Source organism: Pleurodeles waltl, chromosome 7 (assembly GCF_031143425.1).
Source record: "Pleurodeles waltl isolate 20211129_DDA chromosome 7, aPleWal1.hap1.20221129, whole genome shotgun sequence".
Taxonomy (NCBI): Eukaryota; Metazoa; Chordata; class Amphibia; order Caudata; family Salamandridae; genus Pleurodeles; species Pleurodeles waltl.
In genome coordinates this window covers 1216682397-1216696443 of record NC_090446.1, presented here as the reverse complement: position 1 = coordinate 1216696443, position 14047 = coordinate 1216682397, and the positions used below count along the sequence as shown (strand labels likewise).

The window sequence follows — 14047 nt, the reverse complement described above, 5'->3', positions numbered from 1 at the left end:
TCATTGCTAAATTATTGTGGTGATTCACTGACAAGGCCAATAGGACTTCCTTTTATTATATTTTGATCTGCTGACCCCATGATGAAGCAAATATGACTGCGGGAAATCAGTGCTCCTTGTTTTTCTGTTCAGGAACAAACCATGATTGGCATTGAAGTGTACGTGGTCAGTCAGGGATACCTTGTGTGTTTTTTTGGTATGTATATGTCTGGCCAACAGCCCACCACCTCACCATACCCCACAGTATTAAGGTCCATATTTACAAGAAAGTGACGCCGCTTGGCTCCGCAAGCCAGCTTGCTGTTCTGCACTGCACCATATTATTTGCAGCAATACAACACATACCTGTACATACCTGGCTGCCTATCGCCAACACAGGCACCCTTGCACTATGTGGCAAGGGTGCCTGTGTTGAAGGGATGAATGTCTATATGTGTTTATGTGCGTTGCAAGGATGAATGTTTATGTGCTGGAAGGAAAACCTTCCTGCACATAAACAATCATTAATGGTGTTTTCTTCCTTCTTTTTGTACTGCAGAATGCAGCACACACAGAAAGAGCAACAAAATGAGGAGAAATAAAGGTATTGCTCCTAGTTGTGGGACTTTTGAACCACACCCCTGGGGTGGTGTAGGAATCTGACGCATTCCCACAGCAATACCCATGAAACGCCCCTTTCACGCAGAGTTAACGTGAAAGGGGGCCATATTTACAAGGCCATGAAAAGCCATGCAAAGGTGACACAGGGGCGTTGTAACTATGCCTCTAAATTCTTTAGGTTTGAAATTAGCAACCACATTGCCCACATCTACAAACCTTCCCTCCTCCCCCAGGTTACCGAATCAGAGTCCGCCAGACCCAGGTTGTGTTGCCTCAAACAGACTTGTAAACTAAGAGAATCACTCTAACACCACACTACATCTAAGCATGACAAACCCAGATCATGCCAAAACACATCCACTGCGAGCATCAGAAGACATGAGGCCCACCTTTGTGCCAGGAGACTTCACTACTGCCAGCAGGGGCGTAGCTTCATGCGGGATTCCTCCCCCTGAATAAATGTATTTTCTGATAAATCGTTGTGTACAGGTGCTCTCAGTCAGGTATGGTGGGGTGTCATGTCGGATTTCATCAGGAATTTTAAACACACAAACAAAACAAAGACTCTCCCTTAATCTGTTTGGGAGTGCTTCACAAATCTTGGTTATTTAACAAATGTTTGAAGCTCAACACCCCTCCCCCCCCCCCTAATCGTACTGGCCAAGCTACGCCCCTGGCTGCCAGCAAGGGCCCAGGGGCCTGCAGAACTTTGTCTAAGGTCTGGGGTAGAGCGAATTGACGTCGGCCCAGTCCTAGCGGTGGTTTAACTGTTCCAATCGCTGTTCCAACAAGCAACCGATTAATAAACTTAACTCTTGAAAATGTAGGAAAAGTAGGAAATGTCCAAAAATATACTGTGAAAAAAACACATTATTTGCAAAACTGAATTTGTCATGTAAACTCTGCAGCGTCGCCGTTAAAGTACGCCGTGAGCTTCTAACGCAATTAAACGATAGGCCTATTAACGTTAGAGTCATTTCCAATATTGATTTAAAAATATTCAGTAGCCAAAACCTTTTCTTGTGAACCTGAAATTGTCCCAATTCCTTCGTTATTACTAAACTTGAGCTTGGCTTTATGGTTTCTCTAAAGAGTGCTAATATACGTAAGTACATTTTCTGATCTAGCTTTATGTAAAAGGTTATTGGGCCTGAGGTTACTTTTACTTGGAAAAATGTTTCTCCAAGTTTGCTGTATTTACTTTTTACATTATGCTACCATCTACTGGCAAAAGGATGAAATGCTTGATTAATGCAACATGCTTGTGTGCAGATTCTCATTATTTTCTATGACTGAAATGGAGTGGAACTATTTGTAGCTATATAAAACAAAAACCGGCGATGCCAATATGTGTGGACTTTAATTAGTTGAAAGAGCTGGGTAATTGGCAGGCAAGCTTTCGACTGTATTTATATGTATCACTATCCGTGCATCACTGTTACCTACAAGCTGTTTTCTCTCGCTATCACTAGTCCCTCGTGTATTGCACAATTATAACGCTTCTCTCATGTCTTTCTGTGGCAGTAGTAGGAATTTAGCTTGCTAAAATGACACAGTTCCATGCTTATAGAATGCCACATTCACATTCTTGTGTGATAGGACTTCAGCAAGGCAACGCTAACGCCTTGGGAAACTGCAGCGGGAGCTCTCTGCAAAGAACACGGTGCTCGCATTGTTAACTAGGAGTAATCTTAATAATGCATTGGCATGGGATTTTGCCACAAACTGACAAGAAAAGAACATCCATATTTTAAATGTAATGCGCATGAACGTCTAGTATATAAACATGATTCGGGCTCACGAGACCTATGTGGAACTAATGCCTGGGTTTCAAAATGATGGAGGACATGACTTTGGAAAGTAACAGATTTCCCAAATCACCCATATAATTACAGGCGGTTAACAGGGGCTCTCTTCAACCACCTGCCATTGTGTTGCCTTCCACTATACTTCGCACACATGATCACAAATGAGGCTTGGGTAGTGGAGGTCTAAATGGATAATATCGTGCCTCCCACAGAACTGCAGACCATAGGCAATTATTATTTAGAGTGGATGGTAGCCCACTACAAGTAATGAAACCACCAACCTGTTAGGTCCATACAAAGGTTTCAGTTATATAAACCTGAGTTAGCCTCTGGTCCCTATGGCATAGAATAGTCAGGCTTGAATTGGAAAAAATGCGTAAAACATTCAGAAGTACCAAAACAGTAAAAAAAAAAAAAGTCAAAACACAACACAATAAAAATCCCAATCCATTATAAAAGCATAGAAAAATTAAATAAACAAAATTACACTTACACTAAATAGGGAAAAATCCAAAAAGGGGAACCGGAGGAATTTTTAAGGATTTAAGACAAAAAACACCACCAAAAGTAAAGTGTCAACTAATAATAGTCACTGTTCGTGGCTGACTGGGATCTAGGTGCAATTTCAGCCTGACTGAGATGAAGCATGGGTCAGACACATCACAGGGTTTCATCCCAGTCAAGATTTTCTAACATAGTCTCTGAAAAGGAAGTTGAAATCTTCCAGCTAGGCATGGTTTTGGGCTGCATCTGTTGAAGACCTCTGAATTCTGGATAGCCACTGGATGAGGTATCACTGAAGCCTTTAGTTTTGGTGTGGAAAAACTATAAGCAGGAGAATTTCACATTTCACAGCAGATGAAGTCCTCATGTCGGGCAGATACTTTTTACCCCTTCGCACTCAAGATTTTTACCTTCAGACTCAGGCCCTTATTACGAGTGTGGTGGTCTTACCACCGCGGTCCTGGCAGTAAAGACCGCCGCATTACAAGTTTGGTGGTTTGGCAGAAGCCTAACGCCACAACGTCACCAGTCCCGCCGGTGCAGTCGGACCACCTCGGCCGGCGATGAGCACCTCCAAGCCGGCGGCATACCAAAGACCGCCCGCAGTATTATGAGGCAGCAAACCACCAGGCTTTTCGCAGTGGTCACCCCTCCACGAAAACCCTGGCAGTAACCCATCCGGCAACAGGAATCCCCATTCCTGTCGCTGGCACACGCACCCCCCACATGTCCACACACTTGCAGACACACAACCCCACACAACGGCACGCATACATACAAACACCCCCACTCGCTCACACACAGACACCACCCCCACTCACTCGCACACACACCTCTCTCTGCATTCATACACACCCCTTAGCATACATAAACACCCCCACCCTCTGCATACATGCACACACACACACCCACGCACGCATACAGTCACATACACATGCACTCACGCACACCCATTCCAACACAAACACACATGCTTGGACACACCTACCACACCACTGTGCAAGGACCGGCGTGCCATATTACTTTTTGTAGTATGGCGGGCAGAGCCCTTGCGGCATGGCGGTGCTGGAGGTGGGACCGCCTCTCACCCGCCGTCAGTCAGGCCGACAGTGTCAGATTTCTTCCTGTTTATGGGTGGACATTCGTAGGTCACTCGTAATACAGCGGTCTTCAGAACGCCAACACTGGCGGTCTTTTGGTGCCTGCTTCGATAGCGTTCTTCGCAAAAGACCGCAGATGTTGAAATGAGCACCTCAGTCTTTTTTATGGAGCTCAAAATTCTCTAGTTGGCCAAATATGAAGCATATCTGACAAAGCCATATCAAACTCAGACTCCTTTGCTGTGAGGTCTGGCTGACAATTTAAAGGTTTTGAAAGGCCAAAAATGTTCTAAGTCCCAACTTTTCAGATTTTCTGAAGCAGCTCCTTTTGGTCACTTTTAGGGCTCCCAGGGCATCAAAGGCAGCAATCAGAGGCCCTGAATCACTTCTGCAGAGGTCACGAGCAGGGTGTGGCCCAGTTCAAGTTCCTACTGGTCAGCTTTGCATTTCAGAAAAAAGGCTTCTTGCAGCTTTTTATGTCCCTCTATCCAAACAAAAGGTCAGCCAATTGAGCCTTGACGTTCACTTCTCAGTCCTGGGTACAAGAGAGAGCAGGTCCAGCACTTTAGGACTACTCACAGTATCAAGCAGATTAATATATTAATATGCACTCTAGTTTTCCTCATGCGACATTATGAACCTTCAACATTTAAAATAGCTTTTATAAGCTTGTCACTGTGCCAACATTACATTGCAACATGTCCCACTTTTAAATACTAGACACCCTACCTCTTGGGCTACAAGGCCTACTTGGGGGTGGATTATCAATATTTAAAAGAAAGTTTTTCTCCTATCAAAAGAGTTATTTTGACAGGTATAGCTCTAGGTGTAAACTGCAGCAGTAGGCCTGAAGCCATGTTATTATTTTGTCACATTAATGGATAGCACAATAAGTGCTGCAGAAGGGTGACCAGAATTTTAAAGCCAAAAACCGGGACATTTCCCAAAAATAGAAGAAGGGCTGTAATTTTACTTCAACCAAGTACACAGAATGACAGGGCTCATCAGCACAGAATTACAGAAAAGCCACTAAGAACATAAATAAAATGCAATTTTCAAAGCCAGTGTAACACCTGTTAATTAACTTGCGTTCTGATAACACCTGCTACCTATCTCTGATTTGAAAAACGAAAGAAATCACCTTCCACCTTTTTCAGGAAACCCTCTCTAAAAATCAGGACATGAGCTAAATTTCCTTAAATCGACTGGGACAGCTAGTGAAAAACAGGGACTGTCCCGGCAAATCCGTGATGCCTGGTCACCCTATGCATCAGTCGACTGGTGATATTTAACTTTCCATGCAATGTGTATATTTCTGCACCATATACTAAGGCCTTATAGGAAAAGTTCACATGTCAATTCAGAGTTAGCAAATTTTACAAGATTTGGGGTCAGAGCACATGCATTAGACTTGATTAGCAATATCACAGGACACAGAGCCAAAATCCCTGCAGCTTCAGTCCAAAGAGAGTGTGGGTGACCCCACAAAAAGGAGCACTTTCTCACGACGCTAAGCATATAAATCACAGACCGATCTTGGGATGTGTTGTATACTTATTAAATACATTAACGTTTTCCATATTTGTGTATTAAGTTTAGATTATGAACACAGATGTCAAAACCGTATTTTTTGAGTGTATGAACATGACATAAATTAACTATACTATAGAAGCATGAAGGTAAAAGTGAAATTACACATAGTACATACAATGGTTATTTATATAATGTAGGGAAATATGGCAAAACTCCTGAAACTGTGAGTGTTTTTAAGCACTTTATCGGTGTGATACTTTGTTGGAATACAAAATAAACACCAAGATCTGGTTATTGGAGTGGGCTATACTTTTCTGGTTTACTGTGGATCCTCAGTGCCACCATCTTGGCAACCATGCCAGCTGGGGACAGTCAGCTCCCTTTCCTTGGTGGTACTAAGTTGATATGCGCTTGCCCAAGTGAAGGAACCTCCCTTTATTGGCCGCTTGCTGGTTGGTCACTGGGTTGTGGGTGCGTTGTACATATAGATGCATCTGAGTGTTGGCCCATCTTACAGGGTGCTGCAAACAATAATTTCAGGCAGAAACTTAACAGAAACCATGATGTATGTGACTTCACATTACGAGCGGTGTACATTTCTACATACACTATGCAAAAGCCAAAGCTCCCGGTTTCTAATGCTTTGTACTTACCTGGAGATGTGCCCAAAGTTCCCTTGCCTCTCGGTCTCCTGACTGCTCCTCCATCAGGTCTATTTGTGGCTTGATCCGCTGGCTTGTAAAGAATGTCACCCAATCACTGTGCCAGTCATTAACCTCAAGAAGGAAAAAACAACAACATTGTAGTTTAAACACCAGCGACATTAAGTTACACGAAGGAGTATACTGTGCGGTGAAATCGCACTGTAGACGAATCTGAACTGTGGCGTATGTATTCAGTTTAGTACAAAATGGTTTATTTCGGTAAAAAAAAAAAACATGAACAAATGCAATATAAAAACAGGTACAAACAAGTAAAGCTCATGATAGAGGCTAACTAAATGACATAAGATCGGGGCACAGTCACAAGTGATGTTAAGCATATTGGCAATCAACAAGTTACACGTAAAACGTCAAAGTTAAGTGAATCCCTATTTTTCAAAGCAGCAGCTAAAAAACGACTATCAGAACAGAAAATCATGGGAGGCTCTATCATCTGTAGATACAAACATGTTGACCTGAATCTTTTAAAAACAACAGCTCTCAACATTGGTACTAAGTATTTCAATAGATCTTCCATGTAAAATTAACAGTAACATAAAGTGAATAGTAGTTTTAATTGATCACAGGGACAGGGATCAGTACAATGAAATGGGGACCGACCCTGTGGAAAATAAATTTGTGCAAACTATAACCCAAGCAGGGCTTTGTCAATAAATAGCGATCGGGGGTATTTGTAACATGTAATAAATACACCTTCATCCCTGGTAAGATTTTTATTATTAAATAACTTCTTGCCGAGGGTTTAGTTAGCACAGGCTGTTCCCTTTTCAAGTCTGCCATCTAGGCAAAAGTGTTCTTAACCCATGTAACACCTTGTGTAGTAACCATCCAGGAGCGACTATGCATATCCGACCTTCTTATACCCGAACACAGCTTATTATTATCATTAAGCCATGGATTATTTGATCAACCACCTAACTTCGTACAATCCAAAATAATCTTATGGGTACGCTTAGCAGCTGGTTTCGTCCAAAAAGAAATCCATAGTAATACAGGAGCGATTTTGAGCAGTTTCAGGTCTAGTGCTTGATGACGCATGTAGCTTGTTGTACATTGAGAAACACCTAAAAGTCTTCTCCAGAATGTATTCTCTTCCTTCTGAAGAGTAGAGGTGTCATGGTAACCCAAAAACACCTGCACGATAGCATGCAGTCGAGATACAATTGAATTACTGTAACAGCTATTTGCAATGTGATTAATTGATTTGATGCACATTTTACTATCAAAGCTGAATACTGCACCCTGACCCCTCAAGTATTGTAAACTTCTGAGCTGCATCAGCTGTCCGCAGCTTCCCGAGATCTGAAAGATTATCCCAGATCGGAAAAATTAGAAACTTTCTGAAGGACACGATGATCGATGGCGTAGGTTCTGGATGTGGTTGCTTTGGGACCCAGAGTCATAATGTATGTCTTTGAATAATTCGTTTTTAAATTCATATCACTCATAAAAGACACATAACCCACATTTTGGATGAATCTGACCCTTGCTGTTAGATCAGAGTGAAGGCAATTCAGAAAATTCAACAAATCCTCCCCAGTACCCATAAAGGAAAATACAGACTGCAGCTCAGCTCTGTTAACACAATTAAATGCTGAACCAAGGTCATGAAAGTCAGATGTAACAAGCCACTAATTGCCCCTGTATACTTATCTATGATGAGATTTAAATGAAGGCACTGCTCAATGGTACCAAGACCATCCCTAAACTCACATTGAATTTCCACCACGATTTCATTCTGTGCTGCCCAATTAAGATCCTCTCGAAGATGGCCCTTCCAGCAATTTTTATAACAGAACCGATTAAGGAGACAGGGCAATAACAAGAAGAGTCAGCTCTGGCACCTTCTTAAAAATAGCTGCTCTGATGGGGTGTGCCAGGAACTAGGGATGGCTGTGACTGTCTGTGTTTAAAACATTAATATCCGTGGGGCAGGATGGGGGGGTAAGGGGGGTGCGAGGGGTCAAAGACCAATGTTACGTTTCTGGAGGTCGACTGAAATGCAGCCTGGGCCAGTGGATTTGTTTGAATGACTACTGCCCTGATGACCTCAATCAGTTTTAACATCATTTTCTTGTTAAGCTGTCCCAGATAATCTCCGATAGAAGAATACATCTTACTTAAGTGAGATACCTACACACCCTCTAAAACAAAGCTTCGGTCAGCTGTTGCAGCCTGATGCTAAGGTATGGACTATTAACACATTTCTAAAACGTGCTAATTGCTAGATTTACTCGTAATACATAAACCATCCCATGATTTTCTCCTATTGAGCTTAGTCTTTTTATAGTTATTTCTACATCTGGTGGCGTATACTTTGTCTCAAGGAATGAGTTTAAGGATAGAGCATTAATTAGAACTAGCCTTTGATCAAAGATGATCAAACCATTTATGGTCCTTCTAAAGCAAGAGCGCCTGACACCTCATATACCAAGTGACTCAGAAATAATACGGCTTATGTTCTCAACGGTCTGACATAGGCCTTGGATGTGCATAAAGGAGTTCAGAGCTAACAGACTGCATAACATGCATCCTTCCTGCCCATTAATGTTCATTGTTTTTTGAGAACTGCAATGTGGACAGGGCACTGGGTCGTGCAAAAATAGGCAGGTATGGCAGGGAGACACACATCAGTCTCTAGGGATGTCTTTACATTCTGTTATTTCGAACCTGAGCCTACATGCTGTGCACATGCATGCTAGGGCCCTGCAGGGAGAAAGAGGTTGGCCTACAACAGTGTGGGTACCAAGATGTTGCACACTCAGGAGCTGCCAGGGGTTCAAAACACTAAGGGCCAGATGTAGCACACAATTTGCACGTCGCAAACAGCGAATTTCACTGTTTGCGACGTGGAAACTGCACTTGGCAATGCACAAAACCCCTTTTGCGATTCGGTAACCTGGTTACCGAATCGCAAAAGGGGTTTGCGAGTCGCAATTAGGACGGGGAGTCCCCTTCCTAATTGCGAGTCGCAGTGCAATGCCAGATTGCTTTGTGAACACGAACGCGGTTGCAAAGCAATCGCAGTTATTCCCCTTTGTGAATGGCATTAAAAACATTTTTCCAGCGCAGGCAGTGGTCCTATGGACCACTGCCTGCTCTGAAAAAAAGAAACAAAAACGTTTCAGTTTTTAGTTTTGTAATACATCTCGTTTTCCTTTAAGGAAAACGGGCTGCATTACAAAAAAAAACTGCTTTATTTAAAAACAGTCACAGTCACCATCCCTGTGAGTGCTGCGAGTCTCAAGGGGGTCGCAAATAGCAACCCACCTCATTAATATTAATGAGGTGGGCCTTTGCGACCTCCTTGCAAGTCGCAGATGGTGTCAGGGACACCATCCTACATTCTCAATTGCGACTCGCAAATTGCGAGTCGCTCTGACTCGCAATTTGCGGGTCGCAATTCAGAATCTACTTACATCTGGCATAAATTCATAGACCTTTATGCAAAGTCCTGCTGTAACTGACTGTAATTGGTCTGTCTAGCTCCTGTGGCATGGTGTAGTAGGCTACAGATGAAGGTCCAGCCTTGAGTATAAATTACGCTAGTGCTGTAAGTTCAGGCCTCACAAGATGGCTGAATTCATGTTTATTTTTGGAGCCTGCACTCAATGGAATAGAAATAATAAATCTCACTCCTAAAAGCTCAATACTTACCCAGTGTAGAGTGATTTAAAGTGGGATTAAAACATCTAATGTACATAAAGCGTTGCCATTTAGTAATATTTATAATTATTTTTAAAAATGGGGTCTTTGGTTGGCAGTCAGGTTACCCCCAGTCCAAGCAAGGACCCTCACTCTAGTCAGGGTAAAGGAGAATCACCATCAGTTAAACCCCGCTCACCCACTTGGTAGCTTCGCACAAGCATGCAGGCTTAACTTCAGAGTCTAGGTGTGAAGTATTTGTACCAACACACACAGTAAATCAGTGAAAACACTACAAAATGACCCAACACAGGTTTAGAAAAATAGGTAATATTTATCTAAACAAAACAAGACCAAAACGACAAAAATCCAACATACACAAGTCAAGTTATGAATTGAAAAGCAAAAAGAGTCTCAAATACTTAGAAAACAGTGCTAACGCTGTTAGCATTTAAAAGTATCTGGGTTGCATCAAAATAACACCGCACGGGCGAGTGTGTGTCGGAAAAGCCCAGCGATGCATCGATTTCTCACTCGCAAGCAAGACCGTGCATTGTTCCTCGTCTGGTCGGGTTGGTGTGCGTCATTTTTCCTCTCTGCAGGAGAGCGATGCGTCGATCCAGACAAGCACCTCGGGTCCGGGCAGCCTTTGTGTCGTTTTTCCACACCCACCGAGGTTTGCGTCAAAAATTCTGCCGCACGGTATCAGAAAAACCACGCTATGGGGGTTGCGACGTTATCAGCCTCCGTCAGCGGGTATTGCGCGTCATTTCTCCAGCTGCGAGTGTCGATCTTTCAGCCGCCATGCAGGTGTAGTGTTGATTTCAGCCCCGAAGCCAGCGGTGCGTAGTTTCTCAGCCGTGTCTCGGAAGGTGCATCAAAACTTTCCCTGCACGGCGGTCTGTGCGTGGAGTTCCAGTCTTTGTCTGCAAGCTTCACCTTTCAAGGCCCCAGGAACTGGGTAGGGCACCACTTGGCAGGGCAGGAGTCTCAGCAGAGAGTCCTGGTGTTGGCAGGGGAAGTCTTTGATGGCCCTGAGACTTCAACAACAGGAGGCAAGCTCAGGACAAGCCATTGGAGATTTCTTCACAAGCAAGAATGCACAACAAAGTCCAGTCTTTGTCCCCTTGCACAGGCAGAAGCAGCAACTGCTGGATAGCTCCACAAAGCACAGGCAGGGCAGCACTTCTCTTCAGCTCTATTCCAGGCAGAGGTTACTCTTGATTTCCAGAAGTGATCTAATTTTTCAGGGGTTTGGGTGCTCTCCTTATACCCATTTTGGCCTTTGAAGTAGGCCTATTTCAAAGGAAAGTCTCTCTTGTTTGTGAGATCCTTTCTTGCCCAGGCCAGGCCCCAGACACACACAAGGGGACTGGAGACTGCACTTTTGTGAGGGCAGGCACAGCCCATTTAGGTGTAAGTGACCACTCCTCCCCGCCCTCCTAGCACAGATGGCTCATCAGGATACGCAGGCTACACCTCAGCTCCCTTTGTGTCACTGTCTAGAGAGAGGTGCAAACAGCCCAACTGTCAAACTAACTCAAACAGGGAATCCACAAACAGGCAGAGTCACAGAATGATTTAAGCAAGAAAATGCCTACTTTCTAAACGTGGCATTTTCAAACACACAATCTCAAAACCAACTTTACTAAAAGATGTATTTTTAAATTGTGAGTTAAGAGACCCCAAACTCCACATGTCCATCTGCTCCAAAAGGGAATCTACACTTTAATCATGTTTAAAGATAGCCCCCATGTTAACCTATGAGAGAGATAGGCCTTGCAACAGTGAAATACGAATTTGGCAGTATTTCACTGTCAGCACATATAAAGCAAATTAGTATATGTCATACCTTAAACATATACTGCACCCTCCCACGGGGCTACCTAGGGCCTACCTTAGGGGTGTCTTACATGTAAGAAAGTGAAGGTTTAGGCCTGGCAAGTGGGTACACCTGCCAATTCGAATTGGCAGTTTAAAACTGCACACATAGACACTGCAGTGGCAGGTCTGAGCCATGTTTACAGGGCTACTAATGTGGGTGACACAACTAGTGCTGCAGGCCCACTAGTAGAATTTGATTTACAGGCCCTGTGCACTGTACTAGGAACTTACCAGAAAATCAAATATGCCAATCATGAAAATCCAATTACACATACATTTTACATAGGAGCACTTGCACTTTAGCACTGGATAGAAGTGGTAAAGCGCCCAGAGTAACAAAAACAGCCAAAACAGGGTCCAGTACACATCAAAAACCTGGGAAACAGAGGCAAAAAGTTAGGTGAGACCACCCAAGGATGCCAAGTCTAACAATTATAATTTAGTAGGTTCACTTAGGTAGGTTCACTTAGTTATAGTGATTTTGACTATAAGATTTTTTAGGGAGGAGGGGCAGTGTTGGGACAGAAAAGTCCTCTCGATGCTGCATGGTAATTGACATGTGCCCCTGCCCTCAGTGCCCAACTGTATTGTTGTCTGGATCCTTAATGCTGATTTTTTATCATAGTCAAACTCATATCAAACTTGTGCGCTATGACATACACCTGTTTCACAGATTGTGGTCTTGTTGGACCAGGAGGGGTGCTTAAAGTGCTGCCTTTATACTGGTGGGAGGCTACCACCTTCACCATAAGTTAAGCAGTACAAGCGTAGTGGGAGCAGCACACCGTGTAGTGATCAGTAGTAGTGAACAGGCCCGTTTAGCCCTGTGTCACTGGAGTAAGTCCTACAGGCTCACACAGCTTTCTGAAAGTTCATTTGCTGTGTGTTTAACTCACACCTGGCTTACATCAGGTTGATGTGGAAGTATGTGCGTAATGGAAACATATGCTGTGTGCATGTGTGCTCACAATTAATACAGTACATAAAGGATGAAGTGTGGTACATGAGCACATGGCAAATGTGTGTGTGCTAGCAGTGTGTGTTTTTAAATACCATGGTTTGGTACAGTCCCTAGAGGCTGCAGTACTGAACAGTGTGCGCAGACTGAATGCATGTGCTGCTTGTGGGTATGGGTATGCTGCTGGTGGCATAAGGCATGAAGATAATAGTACTGTGCTTTAAGTGTGCTGTGGATGTACACTGAGTGCAGACGTGCCTGCACTGGTACATTACACGGAGGCTCTTGGGTTTCATTTTGGGAAGTCCAGACCTATCTAGTGAAACATGAAGAGTAGAGGAAGCCCTCCAGGAGAATTTGTGTATTGTTGTATTCCTGTATGCTGGGACATGCACTGGAGGATGAGAGAGCCAGACTCTCTCTGTGCATTTCAAAGTGCACTTTGATTTAGTGAAAGATGTCAAGGAAGGCACCTGGACACATCTTAGAAAGAGAGAGAAAGAGATAGTGCTGATAAAGGAATAAACAAAAGTAGGACTGAGGGGCCAGGAATAAGCCGTTTGATGCACATATCACTGTGGCTGACATCCAGGTGTGAACTCTGGTCACTCCCATGAATCCTGAAGTGGGTTAATCAGTTTCAGAGTCCTGCCTACTGTAACAGACATCCTTCAGGAGGAAAAAGAAAGGGGAAAGATGTATATTTTAAAGAAAAAGATCCCCAACATAAAACTTGAAAGACCCAGACACTAAATTACATTTTGAGTCTGGAAAAGAACTATAAGCAGGCGAATTTGAGACCCCAAATATTATCATCTGTTGAGCAGCTAGATGGGATGTGTGAGGAGGGGAAGCTTTGCAAGACGTCTGCCTGTGACCAGGACTAGGGGCCCAAGCCTGCTAGTCTTCCTGCTGAGTGAGGGAACAACAACCTGGGAAACCAAGACAACCTGTCCTAGAGTCTAGAGTACTAGTGCCTGCCTGCTCGCCAAGACCAGTGTACCCTGTGAGGTAGAGGAGAACATTGGAGTGAGCAAGGTCCAGATAGGAGCCCGGATAGGAGGACTCCTTGACCAAGGTGTGAGAAATCCACTCCAGCACTGATTGGGCCATAGCCTGTGTGCCAGACTTATTCTGCAACATCGTATGCCAGGAAGGGGCCACCATGGACTGAGCTAGAGAGTGAGGTGTCAGAAACCTGCTCCCACATCAATCGGGCCATAGCCAGTGTGCCGGACTGATTTGGTGGTCCATATGCCAGGAAGGGCCACCGTAAACTGAATCCAGGAGTGC

At 43.8% G+C, this 14047-nt stretch overlaps 1 protein-coding gene across 1 annotated transcript in view; it reads right to left on the bottom strand.

Annotated features, from left to right (window-relative positions):
- LOC138246112 (ketosamine-3-kinase-like) overlaps positions 1-14047 on the bottom strand; it is a 379374-nt gene that overhangs the window by 90872 nt on the left and 274455 nt on the right. The window contains exon 5 of the mRNA XM_069200357.1: positions 6199-6321. Within this exon, the coding sequence (XP_069056458.1) occupies positions 6199-6321 (123 nt within the window). The remainder of the gene's footprint in view (positions 1-6198; positions 6322-14047) is intronic.